The sequence below is a fragment of the Callorhinus ursinus genome, unplaced genomic scaffold, assembly GCF_003265705.2.
Source record: "Callorhinus ursinus isolate GAN/ISIS: 27379988/994484 unplaced genomic scaffold, GSC_fseal_2.0 scaffold1, whole genome shotgun sequence".
NCBI lineage: Eukaryota > Metazoa > Chordata > Mammalia > Carnivora > Otariidae > Callorhinus > Callorhinus ursinus.
The window spans coordinates 49,934,098-49,950,195 of NW_027397063.1; the positions used below are offsets into that span (position 1 = coordinate 49,934,098).

Consider the following 16,098-nt stretch of genomic DNA (forward strand, 5'->3'; position numbering starts at 1 on the left):
ATACATGGAGACTTATCCTTTCAAGATTTTCAACGCTGAAAGTACGGGAGAATGACAAGGGGCTTTATCCTTTCACGTCAAACCTGAGGGAGAGAGATGGGGTGACACTTGGAACTATGAGGAGGGAGAAGGTATCCAGTAGAGGAGAGTACAGCATATTTGTAGATAGAAAGAGGGAGAGCTAGAATTTACAACAGTGATGGTAAAGCGGGATCTTCTTAGAGGTACTGGCAGGAAATGAGGCCAAAGCAAAGTGGAAGTTTGCTTTTGAAAAGACCGATACTAGGACGCTTGGGTTGCTCAGTTGGTTAAGTGACCAGCTCTTGATTTCAGCTCAGGTCATGATCTTGGGATCCTGGGATAAAGCCCCATGTCAGGCTCCCTGCTCAGTGGGGAGCCTGCTTGAGGACTCTCTCTCTCTCCCTCCCTTTCCCTCTGTCCTTACCCCAGCTTGCGCTTTCTCTCTCTATAAAGTAAATAAATAAATCTTAAAAAAGAAGAAGAAAATACTTAGTCTCTAAGAGAGAAGCAGAAAGGGCAAAGGAGGTTACAGACACAAGAGACATTTTGAGGAAGCTCAGGTTGACGAATATTTTCAGAGTGTCTACCTAATTAGCATTAGGTAGCTGTGCAGAGCTCTGGGGGTGATAGGATGCATGAGGTAAGGTCTCTACCCTCAGAAAGGTCATCATTTGGGAAAGTTAAAGAAATCCACATTGGATGATAGGTAAATCAAAAGTGAGCAGCCATCTGCTGAGTATGAGGGACAAGAGGGATAGTTTGGGTGATAAAGACCTAGGACAGTGTTTAAATCCAAGCTCCTGTCAGAACCACCTGCAAAAATTTACGAAAGCCCAGATCTCAGACTCTGTACCCTGATTAAGTCTGATTAAGTAGGTTTGAGATGGCATCACAGTATGTTTAATGATTTAGGTTCTATAGGTGACTCTCAGCTAGCTTATTTACTGGTTTAGAATAACCCTTGAGGAACATCTAGGAGGGAGCCAATGAACAATAGATGGAATGATTATTTGGAAAACAAAAATAACTTGATTTTATTATTTTGACTTGGACATTTTTTCTGAAAAATCATCAATAGCACAAAATAAGATCACATAACCAGATATTCTCGTATTATGTAATAGTTCAACCTTTGGAGAAAGGTAGCATTTCATGGCAAACTAACAAAATGGCAATAAAAGAGAAAATAAATCACTAAACAACTAACAGCTACATATACACATGCCCAGTTTGGAAAAGCACCTTTACTGAGTCACTGAATGTTCTCAAATCACACCCTTTGAACACACTCAGGTTTCTCCCAATGCTGACTGAAAGAAAAGAAATTAGATGCTGCTTTCTCCTTCTAGCTATGATCCTTTCTCCTTTTGCTAATGCCAAACGTCTAGAATGAGTGGTCTGTGAATACAGCCTCAATTTCCTCCACACCCACCCTCTCCTCAACACCAGCAATCTTGTGGTTCCTACACGCTTCCATTCAAAACACAATTCTGAAGGTCACCAGCTCCTTGAAAGTCAAACTTTCAGCCTTTCTTCAGGGCTGGTGCCCTAGGTTGTTTGGAAGATTTTGATGCTATTTACCACTTCCCTTTCCTTGTAAAAATCTTTTCTTAGCCTCTACCACTACCCTTGTGCTTTGTTTGCTCTGTCTCCTCCACTCTCTCTGCAAGCCTGTCCTTGTCCAGAGGCACATTAATGCAGACATTCCCCCAAGTTTCATCTGCCCATCTTTCTCTCTGCACTTTTTCTCATCATTCTCCCCCACTCCCAGAACCCCAACTGGACCTCTAAACAGCTGATTTCTCCTTGTTGTTTTTTTTTTACCACTGCAGTCATAGTTTAGCTCCCTCTGCCCTTCATACAAGCTGTTTGACCTGCCTGGAATGTGAGTCCCTCAACTCTTCCAGGCCTAGCTCTTTTCTGCTCATCTTCATCTCAAACATCACTTCCAAAGTGACCTTCCCTGACCCTCATAGTATACCAGACTAGACTTGCCAATTACACATTTCTATGTCACTCTCTATTTCTTCTTACACAATATATTATGTGTAAATGATTTATTTAATGCTTACCTCTCTTCTGAGATTCTAAGCTTTGTGAGAGCGTGATTTGTCTGTCTTGTTCAAGTATCTCCAGCGTGAAGCACAGTTTCTGACACATGACCGACATACCCTTACTTATTAACTGACAGAATAACTAACTCACATTTTAGCTTTGACTTATTTTTCCTAGACAGGAATCTCCTATTTTCCCACACATAGTTGCCACATCTCTTTTACCCTATATGTTTGACACTATGGGTGAGTTTCACGCTCAGTTCACTTACTAAAAAGTTGGGTGATATCTTTAGTAATTCCTTGAACAATGCTAGGCTTTATTTGCCCACGTATAAAATGAAAGGATTTAATTTGAAGGTTTCGAAAGCCCTTCCTGTCTGAAAACTCTGTATTTCTCAAAAGTGTCATACTTCTCCTCCATTTCACAAATGAGGAAATTATCATTTAAAGAGGGTAAACAATTTCTTAAAAAGATGACACAGCTAGTGGTTAAAAGTATACCTCATGTATTATGCCAAGCGAAATAAAACAATCAGAGAAAGACATTATCATATGATTTCACTGATATGAGGAATTCTTAATCTCAGGAAACAAACAGAGGGTTGCTGGAGTGGTGGGGGGTGGGAGGGATGGGGTGGCTGGGTGATAGACATTGGGGAAGGTATATGCTATGGTGAGCGCTGTGAATTGTGTAAGACTGTTGAATCACAGACCTGTACCTCTGAAACAAATAATACATTATATGTTAAAAAGAAGAAGAAGAAGAAGATAGCAAGAAGGGAAAAATGAAGGGGCGGAAATCGGAGGGGGAGACTAAGCATGAGACACTACGGACTCTGAGAAACAAATGGACGGTTCTAGAGGGAGGGGGTCGGGGGATGGGTTAGCATGGTGTTGGGTATTAAAGAGGGTACATATTGAATGGGAGCACTGGGTGTTCTGCGCAAACAATGAATCATGGAACACTACATCAAAACCTAATGATGTAATGTATGGTGATTAACATAACATAATAAAATTAAATTAAAAAAAGTATATCTCATGACAAACTTTTAAACCTAACACAGAGATATATAAGAATCTAGAAATTCAGGGAAAGGAGATTGACATTTTTCTTTGAAGATTTTATTTATTTATTTGAGAGAGAGAGAGCAAAAGAGCACAAGCAGGGGGAGCAGCAGAGGGAGAGGGAGAAGCAGGCTCCCCGCTGAGCAGGGAGCCCGATGTGGAACTCTATCCCAGGACTCTGGGATCATGACCTGAGCCAAAGGCAGCCGCTCAACCATCTGAGCCACCCTGGTGCCCAGAGATTGAGATTTCACTGAGAAAATGAAAAGCACCAAAATATTCAATGCATGGATGAAAAAGCAAAAGGGCATTTAATAATACAACACATTCAATTTCAATTTGAACATTTGCCTTTCCCCACCTATCCACCTATCCATAAGTTTGGATGGATTTGGAAATGGATTCAAGACCCATTTCCTCCATTAAGACTTCAACAACTCCAACCCCCTGTATCTCCCATCTTTGGATTTTACTAGATTCATAGATAATTTCAAGACTGACTAATTTAAAATGTTCTCCAATTCTTTCATCTTACCTTGATCTCCCTAATTTATATTGCTAATAACTTTTAGGCACTATACACACACACACACACACACACACACACACACACACACACACACACAAACATACACACCATAAATAATTCAGTGTTCTTAATACTTTTTATTACTTTATTAATTACTTAAGTATAGATGTTTAGAGGAAAACGTTATGTGAATTCATAACTCTCAAACTAGAAAAGTAAGACAGGACTGAAATTAATGAAAACAAACCCCTTCTCTTTTGTAATTGTTTTTCATCTTTTTTTTTTCCATCTTTTGCAGACCTGCCCAAGCTACCAACAGCCCTGTTTTCATTTTTATTTCCTCTTCTTGTTACTGCCTGCCCTCTAGCGGAAGATAATGACAAATGAACAAAATTAGCCAAAGGAGAAAGAAAGTGGAGGAGTCCTTTTTAGTAATCAGGATCTTAATATCAGTGACTTTTGTAAAAGGTAGAATCAAATTGATTAGGATAGCAAAATATAATTTGAACACAAGAAAAAATCTATAATACTAATAGGCTAGAGTAAGGAGAATGTGAGGGAAGAAAACCAGACATAGAGTTGGAGAGCCTTGCTGGACAGCGTACCACTTACATTGTTTTAATTTTTCCCCTTAGGTATTTTTTATAAACCTTGTCTACCAGCTACCACACTGCTTGAATTCATAGGCAAATAAGTCAACAGAAAAGTAAATAGATTTTTTAAATGCTATGTTTTACATTGAAGTCATTAGTTCTTTTTTAAAAAGATTTTTATTTATTAATTTGAGAGAGTGAGAGAGAGAACACAAGCAGGAGGAGGTGCAGAGGGAGAGAGACAAGCAGACTCCCCATGAGCAGGGAGCCCAACACAGGGCTCCAACCCAGGACCCTGGGATCATGACCTGAGCCGAAGGCCGAGTGAGCCACCCAGGCACCCTGAAGTTATTAGTTCTTAGGCACCTTTGTAAATTTATCTTGTATAATAAAGTGAGTTATTTCTGTTTGGCAGTATTAGTAACAAAGCAGTATTAGTAATAAAGACATAAAGTCATGCCCCAAGTAGTTTGTTTCTCATTATTCTAAATTATTTCATGGTGAATTTATCATGAAAATCTCTGCATGTAATATAATTTGGTTTTTTTTGTATCTCGACCCTAAACATTTCAATAATTTTATAATTATACAAGCACAGCTTTCAGAGATTTGATTTATGTAGTATCTTCTAGTTGTGTTCAGAAATCGTTTTAAAATTCAAACCTTTAAACCATTACAATTCAAGATTATCATTTTCATCTTGATTTTTTTTTTCCTTTACCCAAAAGTCATAGTGTAACTTGACATGAATAATAGCCTCTTGCCCCCCGGCTGGCTTCCCTGCCAAGTTGGATCCTTGCTTTCCACAATCAGATCTCAACTACTGAAATATTTAGATCACTTGATTTTTCTTAAGTGAGTAAGTAGTCCACTAAGCTTATAACTAAGACTGGACATAATTTTTTTCAGTGGTGTTATAAATAGTGGTGCTTTTTAGTAAAGGCATAAGCCTATTCAAATGCCTAGTGATGCTTACAGACCTGACTGGGTGTGACTCTGCCATTGACAAGTGGTGTTGGACAAGTCAATTCACCTCTCAAGGCCTCAGCTTCTACCTTCATAAAATGGAAAACTGTCTTCCATGCCTACTTCACTGCTTGGCTTTGCAGATCAAAGGACAAAAAGTATGTGAAAATTCTGCGTAGAAAGGCACAGGAATACAGTATGGTTATTTTACTTGCGCTCACCAGGAAGACTGTCATGTGGAAAACAGATTTTTTGCTGGAAGGTGGGCAGTATTTTATAAGTCTTTTCTTTTTTCAATGATCAAATTATAAAATGTAATGCCAACTACACTGTTCCCTTGCAGCTGCTCCCATTTACTAAAAGTGAAACCTGAAAACTCCCTCCCACATCAACTCCTACCAACCTCTGTAGTGAAACCAGGACAACCCCCTAGAGCCCCCAGTGCCCTACAACTCCTACGAGAACCTAGATGTTGCAGTGTCCTCTCATCCAGAAAGTGTCTTTTACAGCCTACACGTCTTAAAGATAAATAGACATACCTCACACATGCACCACTAAACTGTGAGTGCGTTCTATTTTAAAAAGCACCTGGCCACAGAAGGCGATTAAAAGCAATAAACTTTCCTAATTTATACTGTGAACATTTTGGACCTGAATGCGGTGGGATTATTATTTAATTTTTTTGAAGGGCAAAGAAAACCCAGATGACTTGGATCCCTACTAGAAAATACTTGATTTATTCTGCCTCGTTCAGAAAAGCATGGGGTGGGGGGGAACAGGGAAATAAGGAAGTGGGCAGTGAGGCGAATTATAGAGATACCTATAGTACTGTAGGATACAAAGTAAAATAAGTAAGACAAAGAGCAAAATGAAGAGAATAAAGTGAAATAAATCTGAGAGTAACCCCCTCCCCCCAGCTCTATGATTGCATTATCTTGCCTCGCTCCACAAGAAAGGCAAAGAAAACTCAGCAAAAGCTGAGCCACGTTTCTGGCCATTCTCCTGTCGCTCCCTCACAGAGAATTAAGACTTACCGGGCACTAAGAAGACAGTCAACATCAGTAGAAGCCATAGCTTAGAAGTTCTCCAAGTGCGGGGCATTTCTGATTTCTTGTATTCTGCCTACTTGGTACTTTGCCTCCCCACAGGTGTGAAAGGAGCTCTGGACATGGTGGGGCTCTCTCTGGTTAGCAGCTCCCGGCTGGATCCTCTTAGGCCATCAGCACCAGGACACTCCCTTTCTACCAGCCTCTTCCTTCCACTATGTGTTTTAGGCTGATTAGTAAGTTGGAACAGAAGAACCTCTTCTCTGGAACTTGACACAGCAATAGATTTCCTGTATGAAGCACTGAAGCAAAAACGGAGGAAGCAGATTGATTGAGTTCTCTTTCAGCTCATTGGTCCCCCTCTCACTTCTGCTGCACACAGATCAACTTTACAGTAAAGCACTGAATGTGCCCAAGATAAACAGATTTGTCTAAACGTTGGATTACAAAGTAAAACAGGATATTTATCTGTCCTTGGCCCATCCCTTTATATTTCCCAGTCACAGTAATTTTTAGAAGCTTCTCTGAGTTGAAGAGGTACACAGCCTCAGTAATAAAGTTTGGAATAAAATATCCTCCCTTATAAGGTCTACAATTCTAGAAGAATCATCATGGGATTAATTTACTATAACTGATTACCACAAACCCAGGGGCTTAAAACAACACAAATTTATCTTACAGTTCTAGAGGTCAGAAGTCCAAAATGGACCTGACAGGGTTAAAAGCCAGGTGTCAGAGGGCTGTGTTCTTTCTGGACACATGCAGAGAACCCATTCTTTGCCTTTTCCAGCTTCTAGGGACCACGAGCATTCCTTGGCTTGTGGCTGCATCATTCCCACCTCTGTTACGTTGTCACATCTCTTTGGATTGTAAACCCTCCTGCCTCCTTCTTATAAAGACGCTTGTGAGGGATGCCTGGGTGGCTCAGTCAGTCAGTTAAGCATCGACTTTTGATCTCAACTCAAGTCTTGATCTCAGGGTTGTGAGTTCAAGGCCCATGTTGGCATGGAGCCTACTTAAAAAAAAAAAAATTTTTTTTTAAAGACCCTTGTGAGTACATTGGACTGCTTGGGTACTCCAAGATAATCTCCACATCTCAAAATCCTTAATCACATCTGCAAAGTCCATTTTTCCATGTAAGGTTACCTATTTATAAGTTTCAGAAAAGGGCACAGACATTTTGCGGGTACATTATTCTACCATGATTTAGTAGTTATTGTCAGTTACTTTCACCTTTAAAGAGCCAGAATGATCATTTGAGCCAAATTACAAAAAAACACCAATATTTTGCTGTCACACATCTGGTATTCAGACTTCCCCAAAACAACTCTGCCTTAATGTGGCTAGCTCATATGCATTTAGATTATGTCTGGGAAGAAAGAAATCCTTTAAATGCTACGAATTTTCTACCCCAAGGCAAAACTCTCCAGGAAAGGGAAGAAAACACTGCAAACGGGATAAAGATTAAACAACATGCATTTTTTTCTTTTAGGTTAGCAGTTTCATCTTCCCTCTTGCCAAACATTAAACTATATATATATTTCCCCCCCTCCCTTCCCCTTCTCAAGCTTTCCTTCCTGTGAACCAATTTGATTGAGACAGTGAAATCAGGCACTTGAGGGCATGAGTACTTGAAGATATATGCTATGTAACAATACTGGACTATAGTAAAGACAACTTCCCCATTGCTTAGTATTTCACCAGGTGTCAGAAAATCAGTGATGAAATGTCATTTAAAATAAAGCAGTCTCCGGGGCGCCTGGGTGGCTCAGATGGTTAAGCGTCTGCCTTCGGCTCAGGTCATGATCCCGGGGTCCTGGGATCGAGTCCCGCGTCCTGCTCCTTGGGAGCCTGCTTCTCCCTCTGCCTGCCTCTCTCTCTCTCTCTCTCTCTCTGTCTTTCATGAATAAATAAATAAAATCTTTAAAAAAAAAAAAAGAAAAAAAAAGAAAATAAAGCAGTCTAGGGGTAACTGGATGGCTCAGTTGTTAAGCATCTGCCTTCGGCTCAGGTCAGATCCCAGGGTCCTGGGATCAAACCCCACATCGGGCTTCCTGCTCAATGGGGAGTCTGCTTCTCTCCCTGCTCATGCTCTCTCTCTCTCTCTCTCTCTCTCATTCTCTCTCTTAAATAAATAAATAAAATCTTTAAAAAAATAAAATAACATCTACAATTAGTGGTTTAAGAGTCAACAGAATGGTGTCGAAACACATAGAATTCTCAAAGTAGCTTTGGGAGGATGAGCCTTTCTTCCCCATTCCTTTACCCCCTCCATCCAAAGGTTAGGGGAGTAGACCCCTGACCTCTCAACTCTCACCCTTACCTCTTATGGAGAGCCAGTGCTTGGAAAAACATTAAAGGGACCAGGAGTTTGCAAGTCAACGATATGCCATGAAAGTCAATATAATAAGAGAAAAATGTGCTCCTCTAGTAAATGCACCTCCTTGAAAAATCTAAAGGCCCCAGATTCTTCTGAGCTGTGCCCCTTGGCGCAGGAACCCAAAAGCAGAGCAGAAGAGTAAGACAGGATCAAGAGAAAGGTGTAGCTTAACCAGAAACCCAAACCTTTTACCCCCTCAGTCTTCCAACTCCTCTTCAATACTGCCACTTAAGAATCAGTGCACATGAGGACTATCAAAATAAAAAGCTTTGCATAGTTGAAGAAACAGTCCACAAAGCTAAAAAGCAACCTACTGAATGGGAGAAGATATTTGCAAATTACATATCCAATAAAGGGTTAGTACCCAAAATATATAAAGAATTGATACAACTCAACACCAAAAAAACAAGTGATCCAATTTAAAAATGGGCAGAAGACATGAACATATACTTCTCCAAAGAAGACACATTGCCGACAGACACATGAAAGATGCTCAACATCACTCATCATCAGGGAAATGCAAATCAACACTACATTTGAAAAAAAACCCTACTATGAGACATCACCTCACACCTGTCAGAATGGCTAAAATCAACAACACAAGAAACAAGTGTTGGTGAGGCTGTGGAGAAATAGGAACCCTCATGCACTGTTGGTGGTAACCAAACTGGTGCAGCCACTGTGGGAAACAGTATGGAGGTTCCTCAAGAAGTTAAAAATAGAACTACCCTACGATCCAGTAATCGCACTAGTGGGTGTTTACTCAAAGAATACGAAAACACTAATTCAAAGGGATACATGCACCCCTATGTTTTGTGCAGCATTATTTACAATAGCCAAGACATTATAAAGCAGTCCAAGTGTCCATATATAAGCAGTGGAATATTATTCCACCATAAAAAAGAATGAAATCTTGCCATTTGCAACAACATGGACAGAGCTAGATAGTATAATGCTAAGCAAAATAAGTCAGTTAGAGAAAGACAAATGCCATATGATCTCACTCATATGTGAAATTTAAGAAACAAAACAAATGAACAAAAGGGGAAAAAAGAGAGAGAGAAAGAGAGACAAACCAAGAAAGAGACTTTTAACTATAAAGAACAAACTGATGGTTACCAAAGGGGAGGTGGGTGAGGATGACGGGTGAAATAGGTGACGGGAATTAAAGAGTATACTTATCATGGCAAGGACTGAGTAGTGTATAGAATTGTTGAGTCACTATACTGTATACCTGAAACTAATATAACACTGTATGTCAACTATATTGGAATCAAAATTTTTTAAAAAAAAGAATCAGTGCACACGACAGACAAAAAGAACTACCTTATGCTGGTTAATGCTGTGGTAGCCAAAACAAAAGGCCTAGTAAGCTTTAATAAGTTAGAGCTGCTTTAAGATATAATGCCCCCAAATTTGTACTGTCAATTTGCTCAAAAACTGATTTATCTACCTATAAATGCTTTTGAAGTAAACTTTTTCCAGTCAGATGTCCCCAATGTCAGATTCATCCTTAGCCACAATTGAAACCAGGTAAGAAGATGTTGCTCTCTTACCCATTATGTAGAAGCTTTGCACGGATCTTGAATACTTACTGCACATTAAAGAATGGCCTTTTGCCACTGACTCTTTGTTCTCCATTGCCTATCCTTTCACCTCCTGGATTTGAGTGCTGACAGCTTAGAACAAAAGTACCTGCTTGCCTCTCCTTTCTTAGATGAATTTTCCAGGATGTGTGTTCTTGCAAAAATAAGCCAATATCTACTTGCCTTATCATTTTTACTTTCTGTGAGCTCTCTGGCTTAGACATATGGCTTGATTTACCCTACACACACACACTTTCACACACAATCACACTACTAAACACTTAGTCCCAAATCCCTCAATCGACCCTGTCCTCCTACTATGGAAGTACTAATGTAACAATTTCACAGAGGTGAAAGACCAATGCCTAGCAATGTGAAGAATTTCAAAGACCTCAAACTCCACAACATTCCAGTCTTTATTTTACTTCCTCCCTGCCCTCATGGCACAATGGTGAGAGATTTAAGGCTAATGAATTACCACTATAATTGAAGCATGATAATTCAATGTACGATTGCATAAAATGGCTGCTCTCTTGGCCATTCCCTATTTCCCCATTCTCTAATTCACTTCTCTGCAATCTTTACTGATTCAAGCTCTGATATTTCAAGCTCTTCTGAAATCCCGGATCTTCTTCCATGCATAATCATTAAATGTACTGATAAATAACTTAAAAGAGCCTCACAAATTGTTATTTGTATTTTTTACATTCTACTATTACACTGATATTTACCTTGAAATTTTTCTCTTCCAATATACAGTTGATGCTATGTCATCCTTATAATTCTTTTTTTTAAAGATTTTATTTATTTATTTGACAGATAGAGAGCACAGTAGGCAGAGCGGCAGGCAAGGGGAAAGGGAGAAAGAGACTCCCTGCTGAGCAGGGAGCCCCACATGGGGCTCGATCCCAGGACCCGGGGATCATGACCTGAGCTGAAGGCAGCTGCTTAATTGACTAAGCCACCCAGATGCCCCCCCCATAATTCTTAAAAAGTTAGACATAACATCTATCACATGAGAATTAATCATTATTTTTATATAAATTCATAGATTATGCAAAAAGAAAAATTTGCAAATAAAATTTATGCAATATCAGCAAGTAAATCCAGAGCAGAGAAATTAGTAACCACATTTTATATTTTTCTAAACATTAATTCTAAGCCTCACTCATCATATGCATAGTAAATAGCATATGTCAAACCCTTAGCTTAACATCCAGGCCCTCGTTCTAAGCACTTTATAAATATGGCCTCACTTAATCTTCTTAATAACCCTATGAAATGCATATTATTAGCCCCATTTTACAGTTGAGGAAACTGAAGCCAAAGAGATTAAGTAAATTGTCCAGTCACCCAGCTAATGAGTGATAAAAACAGGATTTGACCCCAGGAAATCTCACCCCAATGTCTATCCCTTAGTTATGTGACTAATTAACTTACTACCTATGTTTTAACTCTCTGCCTTATCTCCAGTACATCTCCTACACTCCTCATCTCTCCAAAATCTGTTTGTTCATCTATTCACTCACTCTTTTGCACAGTTGGGCATTCCTACAGCTTTGTAGTCATCTGTTTTAGAGAGAGGGAGAGAGAGAGAGGAGTGGGGAGTGAGGGGAAGAGGGAGGGAGGAAAAGAAGCAAGGAAGGGAGAAAAGAAAGGGGAAAAAAACTGCTTTGTCTCCAATCATCTATTTGCAGATTTACTAATTTAATATTACTCTCTGCTGCCCCCTGGAGATAATTTGGTGAAACTAAAGCTAATGTTTTCTTAAATTTATTTCATAAATTCAGTAATAGCAGTACTTTGAGATTTTGGTAATGTTTTGATGTGATTTTGATTGCATAACTCACATTACACATTTATTTACATCTTTTGGAAGCTAGTGAAACATAACAAATGACTACTTGATGGGTAATATAGATATTATGGCCTAATAAAATATTATTGAAAAGAATAATAATCTTCTGAGACACAGATGGCTCAATAAAAATAGTAGTGTAAAGAGATGGATGGATTGGTGAATGAATGGATGGATGGATGGATAGATAGATGTATGGAAAATAGATTCCATGCCTCATTCCAGGGAAATTTGAGATAAAATTGTTATAGGTTGAGTATCCTGGAAAGCACACTCTAAAATGGAGTTTAGTGTGAAAGATGTTTATTAAGGAAAAACCTTGAACTCATCATTTGTGAAAATGAAGGAACAGGAACTGGGGTGGGCAGAGCCAGAAATAAAACGATAAGGTAGGCCCACAAGTTCAGCTATCCCCATGGGGACCTCTGGAGCTTAAACACCCTTTAGAGTTGTCCTCTGTTATGCTAAAATGGCCATATTCTCTATTCCTGCATCTATCAGTCATTAGATATAGCTCTAAGAAGGAGCATGTCATTGGGTGAGGCAATCCATGAAGGGTCTGACTTTAACTGACAATACTATCAACATTGGAGCAAAAAATCCTTCACTGAAGGAATCAGGTGGTACCTCACAAAGCGTGCCATGTGGATAAATGTTGGAAAATAATCTGATCTAATTCTGGTCTCAAGTACAGTGGTATGCCAGTCAACCAATTGTCTTTCATCCCCAAGAAAACAAATTCCTGAATAGAAATCTTGTTGAAAATGTAACCAGGGCGCCTGGATGGCTCAGTGGGTTAAGCACGGGACTCTTGATTTTGGCTTGGGTCATGAGCTCAGGGTCATGAGCTCAGGCAATGAGCATAGAGCCTGCTTAAGATTCTCTCTCTTTCTCCTTCTGCTGCTGCTTCCCCCCCCCACCCCCCAAGGCTTTCTCTCTCAAAAAGAAAAAGAACCTAGGAGGAGCTCTGCATTAAGGTGCAGACCTAAAAGGAAAAAGTGATCCCCACCCCGATGCTTTAGAAAAGGGAGGGATAGCTGGAGGTCCCCCCGCCCACAATTACCCCTTTCTGTAAACTCCTGATCAGGCCCTCAATCAAGTGTTTGATCTGCTTCATTCCCCTTGTGCACCCCTTGGTGAATCTTCTGAGATGATTTCTGGCCACTTCAGGACTAGATGGCAATTCTCACAGTGAGGAATGGGGGGTGGACTTTAGAGGCAGTTATGTTATTTTTATCTATGAATGACAACTGGGAAGGGGAAGTCCAGAAAAATACAGAAATGAATTGAAAAGAATGAAAAGCCAAGTCATATACCATGGCTAAAACCTAACATTTAGGAAAGTTATTCTAAAAAGAGAGTCAAGAAGGGACAGGAAATTTTAAAAAGAAATATTCCAAAATGACCTAAATGCGATCACCTTAAATGTTTCAGACAGTATTAAATTAATAATAAGTTATTTCTGTGTTACTTTCTAGTAAAAGAATATGAAACATTAAAAGTTGATATCTGTCTGTACTTTAATTTACAACGGACCTTTCTCAGGAGAATGACAAATGTTCTTTTGAACTATCATGGTTTTAATATTTAAGCAACTTAAAATTTTTGTTTCCAGATTACATATTTGACCATGCCATCTTTTATAAGATGATGCTACATTTTCAATGAATAACTAGAAAATAGTCTATGTTGGTTTAACTTCAAAGAGTTAAATTTGGAAGTTTAAAAATGTTAGAATTTTGTTCCTAGTTTTGAAATAGCTGTTAAGACTATGGTCCCTGAAGTTGAACTTCCCCAATTCACACTTCAGTTTTGCTACTTACTTTTTGGTTACTGAATTTTTTTTTCTATTCTAAAATGTTTATTTATTCTTTTTTTGAAACTGGTGTCATTTTTATAATTTCTAATTCTCTATCAAAACTTTTAATTTTGCTTTTTTTTGTCTCTTTGAACATTAAAAGGGTATTTTAAAGTCTCTGTCTGATAATTCCAATATTTAGAGTGGCTGTGGGTAAATATTATCTATTGTTTCTTTTGGTTCTTTCTGTGAAGTTCGCTTCCTCCTGTGCCAGGTATTATGTGTTGCTTTTCAAATCATAGAAATAATTTCAGGCCCTGTAATGATTTTATCTTTCTCCAGAGACAATGTTCATTGAGTTCTGCCAGGAATCTGTGGATTTAGCTATCTGGGATCATCTTAATCCAATTTTAAGGACAGATTTTGTAAACCACCAGATGCCTCAAAGCTAGATTGCAATCTATGTGAGGAATGGTTTTATTTTCTCCCCCTTCTTCCCTCCTCTCCCTGACCCCAAGAGACTGTCTAAACACCCCTTAATCTTTCAGTCAGCTCCTCTAGATTAATGAATATCCTGAAATAAAAGTAGTTCCAAATGCCAGTTTCACCAATCCATATATTTTTTTCTCAATCTTGGTCAGGTAATTCTTTATTACCTTGCAAGTTCCCTGGTAAATTCCAGCAGAATTATTCTAATAATTATTATTATTTCTAACTTTTCTACTTTCCTTCATTGGGAAGGTTGGTGTAAATTTCTGTCTGCCATTACTGGATATAGAAGTCTCATCCTTTGATTCTTTACTATCACTCATCTCTCACAATCCCTCAGCAAGATTTTCTGATTCTTCCTTTAAATATTTCCTGAACTTGACCATTTTCCCCATCTCCATTGTACTGGATTAGAAAAAAAAAAGAGGATAAAATTATGAATTCAAAAGCATGGTTTTTAAAAATAAATCATTATGTCACTTAACTTTTGGATAGCAGCAAAAACATAGACAACAGAGGCTGAAGAACCCTTGTGTTGATAGCTGCTCCATTTCATACAACTTCCTTCAGTCTGTTCTATTCAAATCTTTCTTTATTTTAGTCACCTGTCGCATTGATTATGTTAATGAATGTAAAAGCTCAGATATTCCATATAACAAACCAAAAAAATTTTAAGTCAGAAGTCCTACATTAAGATATTTTTCCTTGAGTACTTTATGCTACATTAACATCTATCTAAATTATTTTTCCATTGACTGCTTTCTTACTAGTGACCTTTCTTTCTTATGCCCCATTTCTTCTTGTTAAATTCTTGTTATTTAATATGCTACCAATAGTTTTGGAGTGGTTTAATATGATTTGAAAGTGTGTCTAGGAGAATTTTCTAAAGAATACTGTTAGGATTATCTCACCTTTGGGGGAAAGAAAAAGTTACGAGACTTGAAAATGTTCAGATGTTAAATGCTCTGTGCTGAGAAAAGGTAGATAAGATCTTTCTTTTTTTGATTTAGTGTTTCTATATTTTACTTGGCTGAGCATGATAAAGCAATCAGAACTATGAAAATCTTCTAACTAATTTGTCCTAAGTGTGAGTAAACCAGTTAGGACTGAACCCCTACTGGTTATAAGAAGCCTGGAGAGAATGAACCAGGGATGAGCTTGCACCACAAGTTGATCTATAAACCCTAATTCTCCAAAATGAGAACCCCAGAAACATCAGCCGTGGAAACACCAGCAGTCATCCTTCCATCTTCAAAAGTCAATCGATATCACAATATCTATCTTGAGACACCTCCATCCAGAGGGACGGCACCCTGACTTTTGGGAGCTACTTTGGGGAAAAAGGATGTAGGCAGTGATGTGAAGAGTAAGCTGCTTTTATCTTTGTCCATTGTACATGTATTAAATAATTTCTGTTTTAAGATCATATGTTTTATGACCACTTAAATCTGGTTTGCCGATGTGAAATGATCAGGAAAAGAGGGAGATAAATAATTATGACTGCAGAAATTTATGTTTTCCCAGTGTTCCATGATAGGGAGGTGTATGCAAAATGGCCTCCAAAGGCCGAAGGAGCCACACAGCCACACTTCTAAAGAAAAAGGCTGACAAGTCCAGCCCTGACAAGAAGTGTTTTATTAAGAGGACTACAGACAGACGTGCATCTCCGGTGCCACAGGACAAGGACAGCTCAGCAACCCCACCTCC

General features: G+C 38.8%; 1 protein-coding gene across 3 annotated transcripts in view; it reads right to left on the reverse strand.

Moving 5' to 3' along the window:
- The window catches only part of LOC112819350 (cell surface glycoprotein CD200 receptor 1-like), a 50,280-nt gene that overhangs the window by 23,882 nt on the left and 10,300 nt on the right, over positions 1–16,098 (reverse strand). For 2 of the 3 annotated variants that reach the window (XM_073893461.1, XM_073893456.1), the window contains exon 3: positions 6,269–6,582. In XM_073893461.1, coding sequence (XP_073749562.1) covers positions 6,269–6,335 — 67 coding nt within the window. In that variant the 5' untranslated portion in view covers positions 6,336–6,582. Of the gene's footprint in view, positions 1–6,268; positions 6,622–16,098 lie in introns of those variants that run through there. The other variant, XM_073893459.1, reaches the window with a different exon arrangement.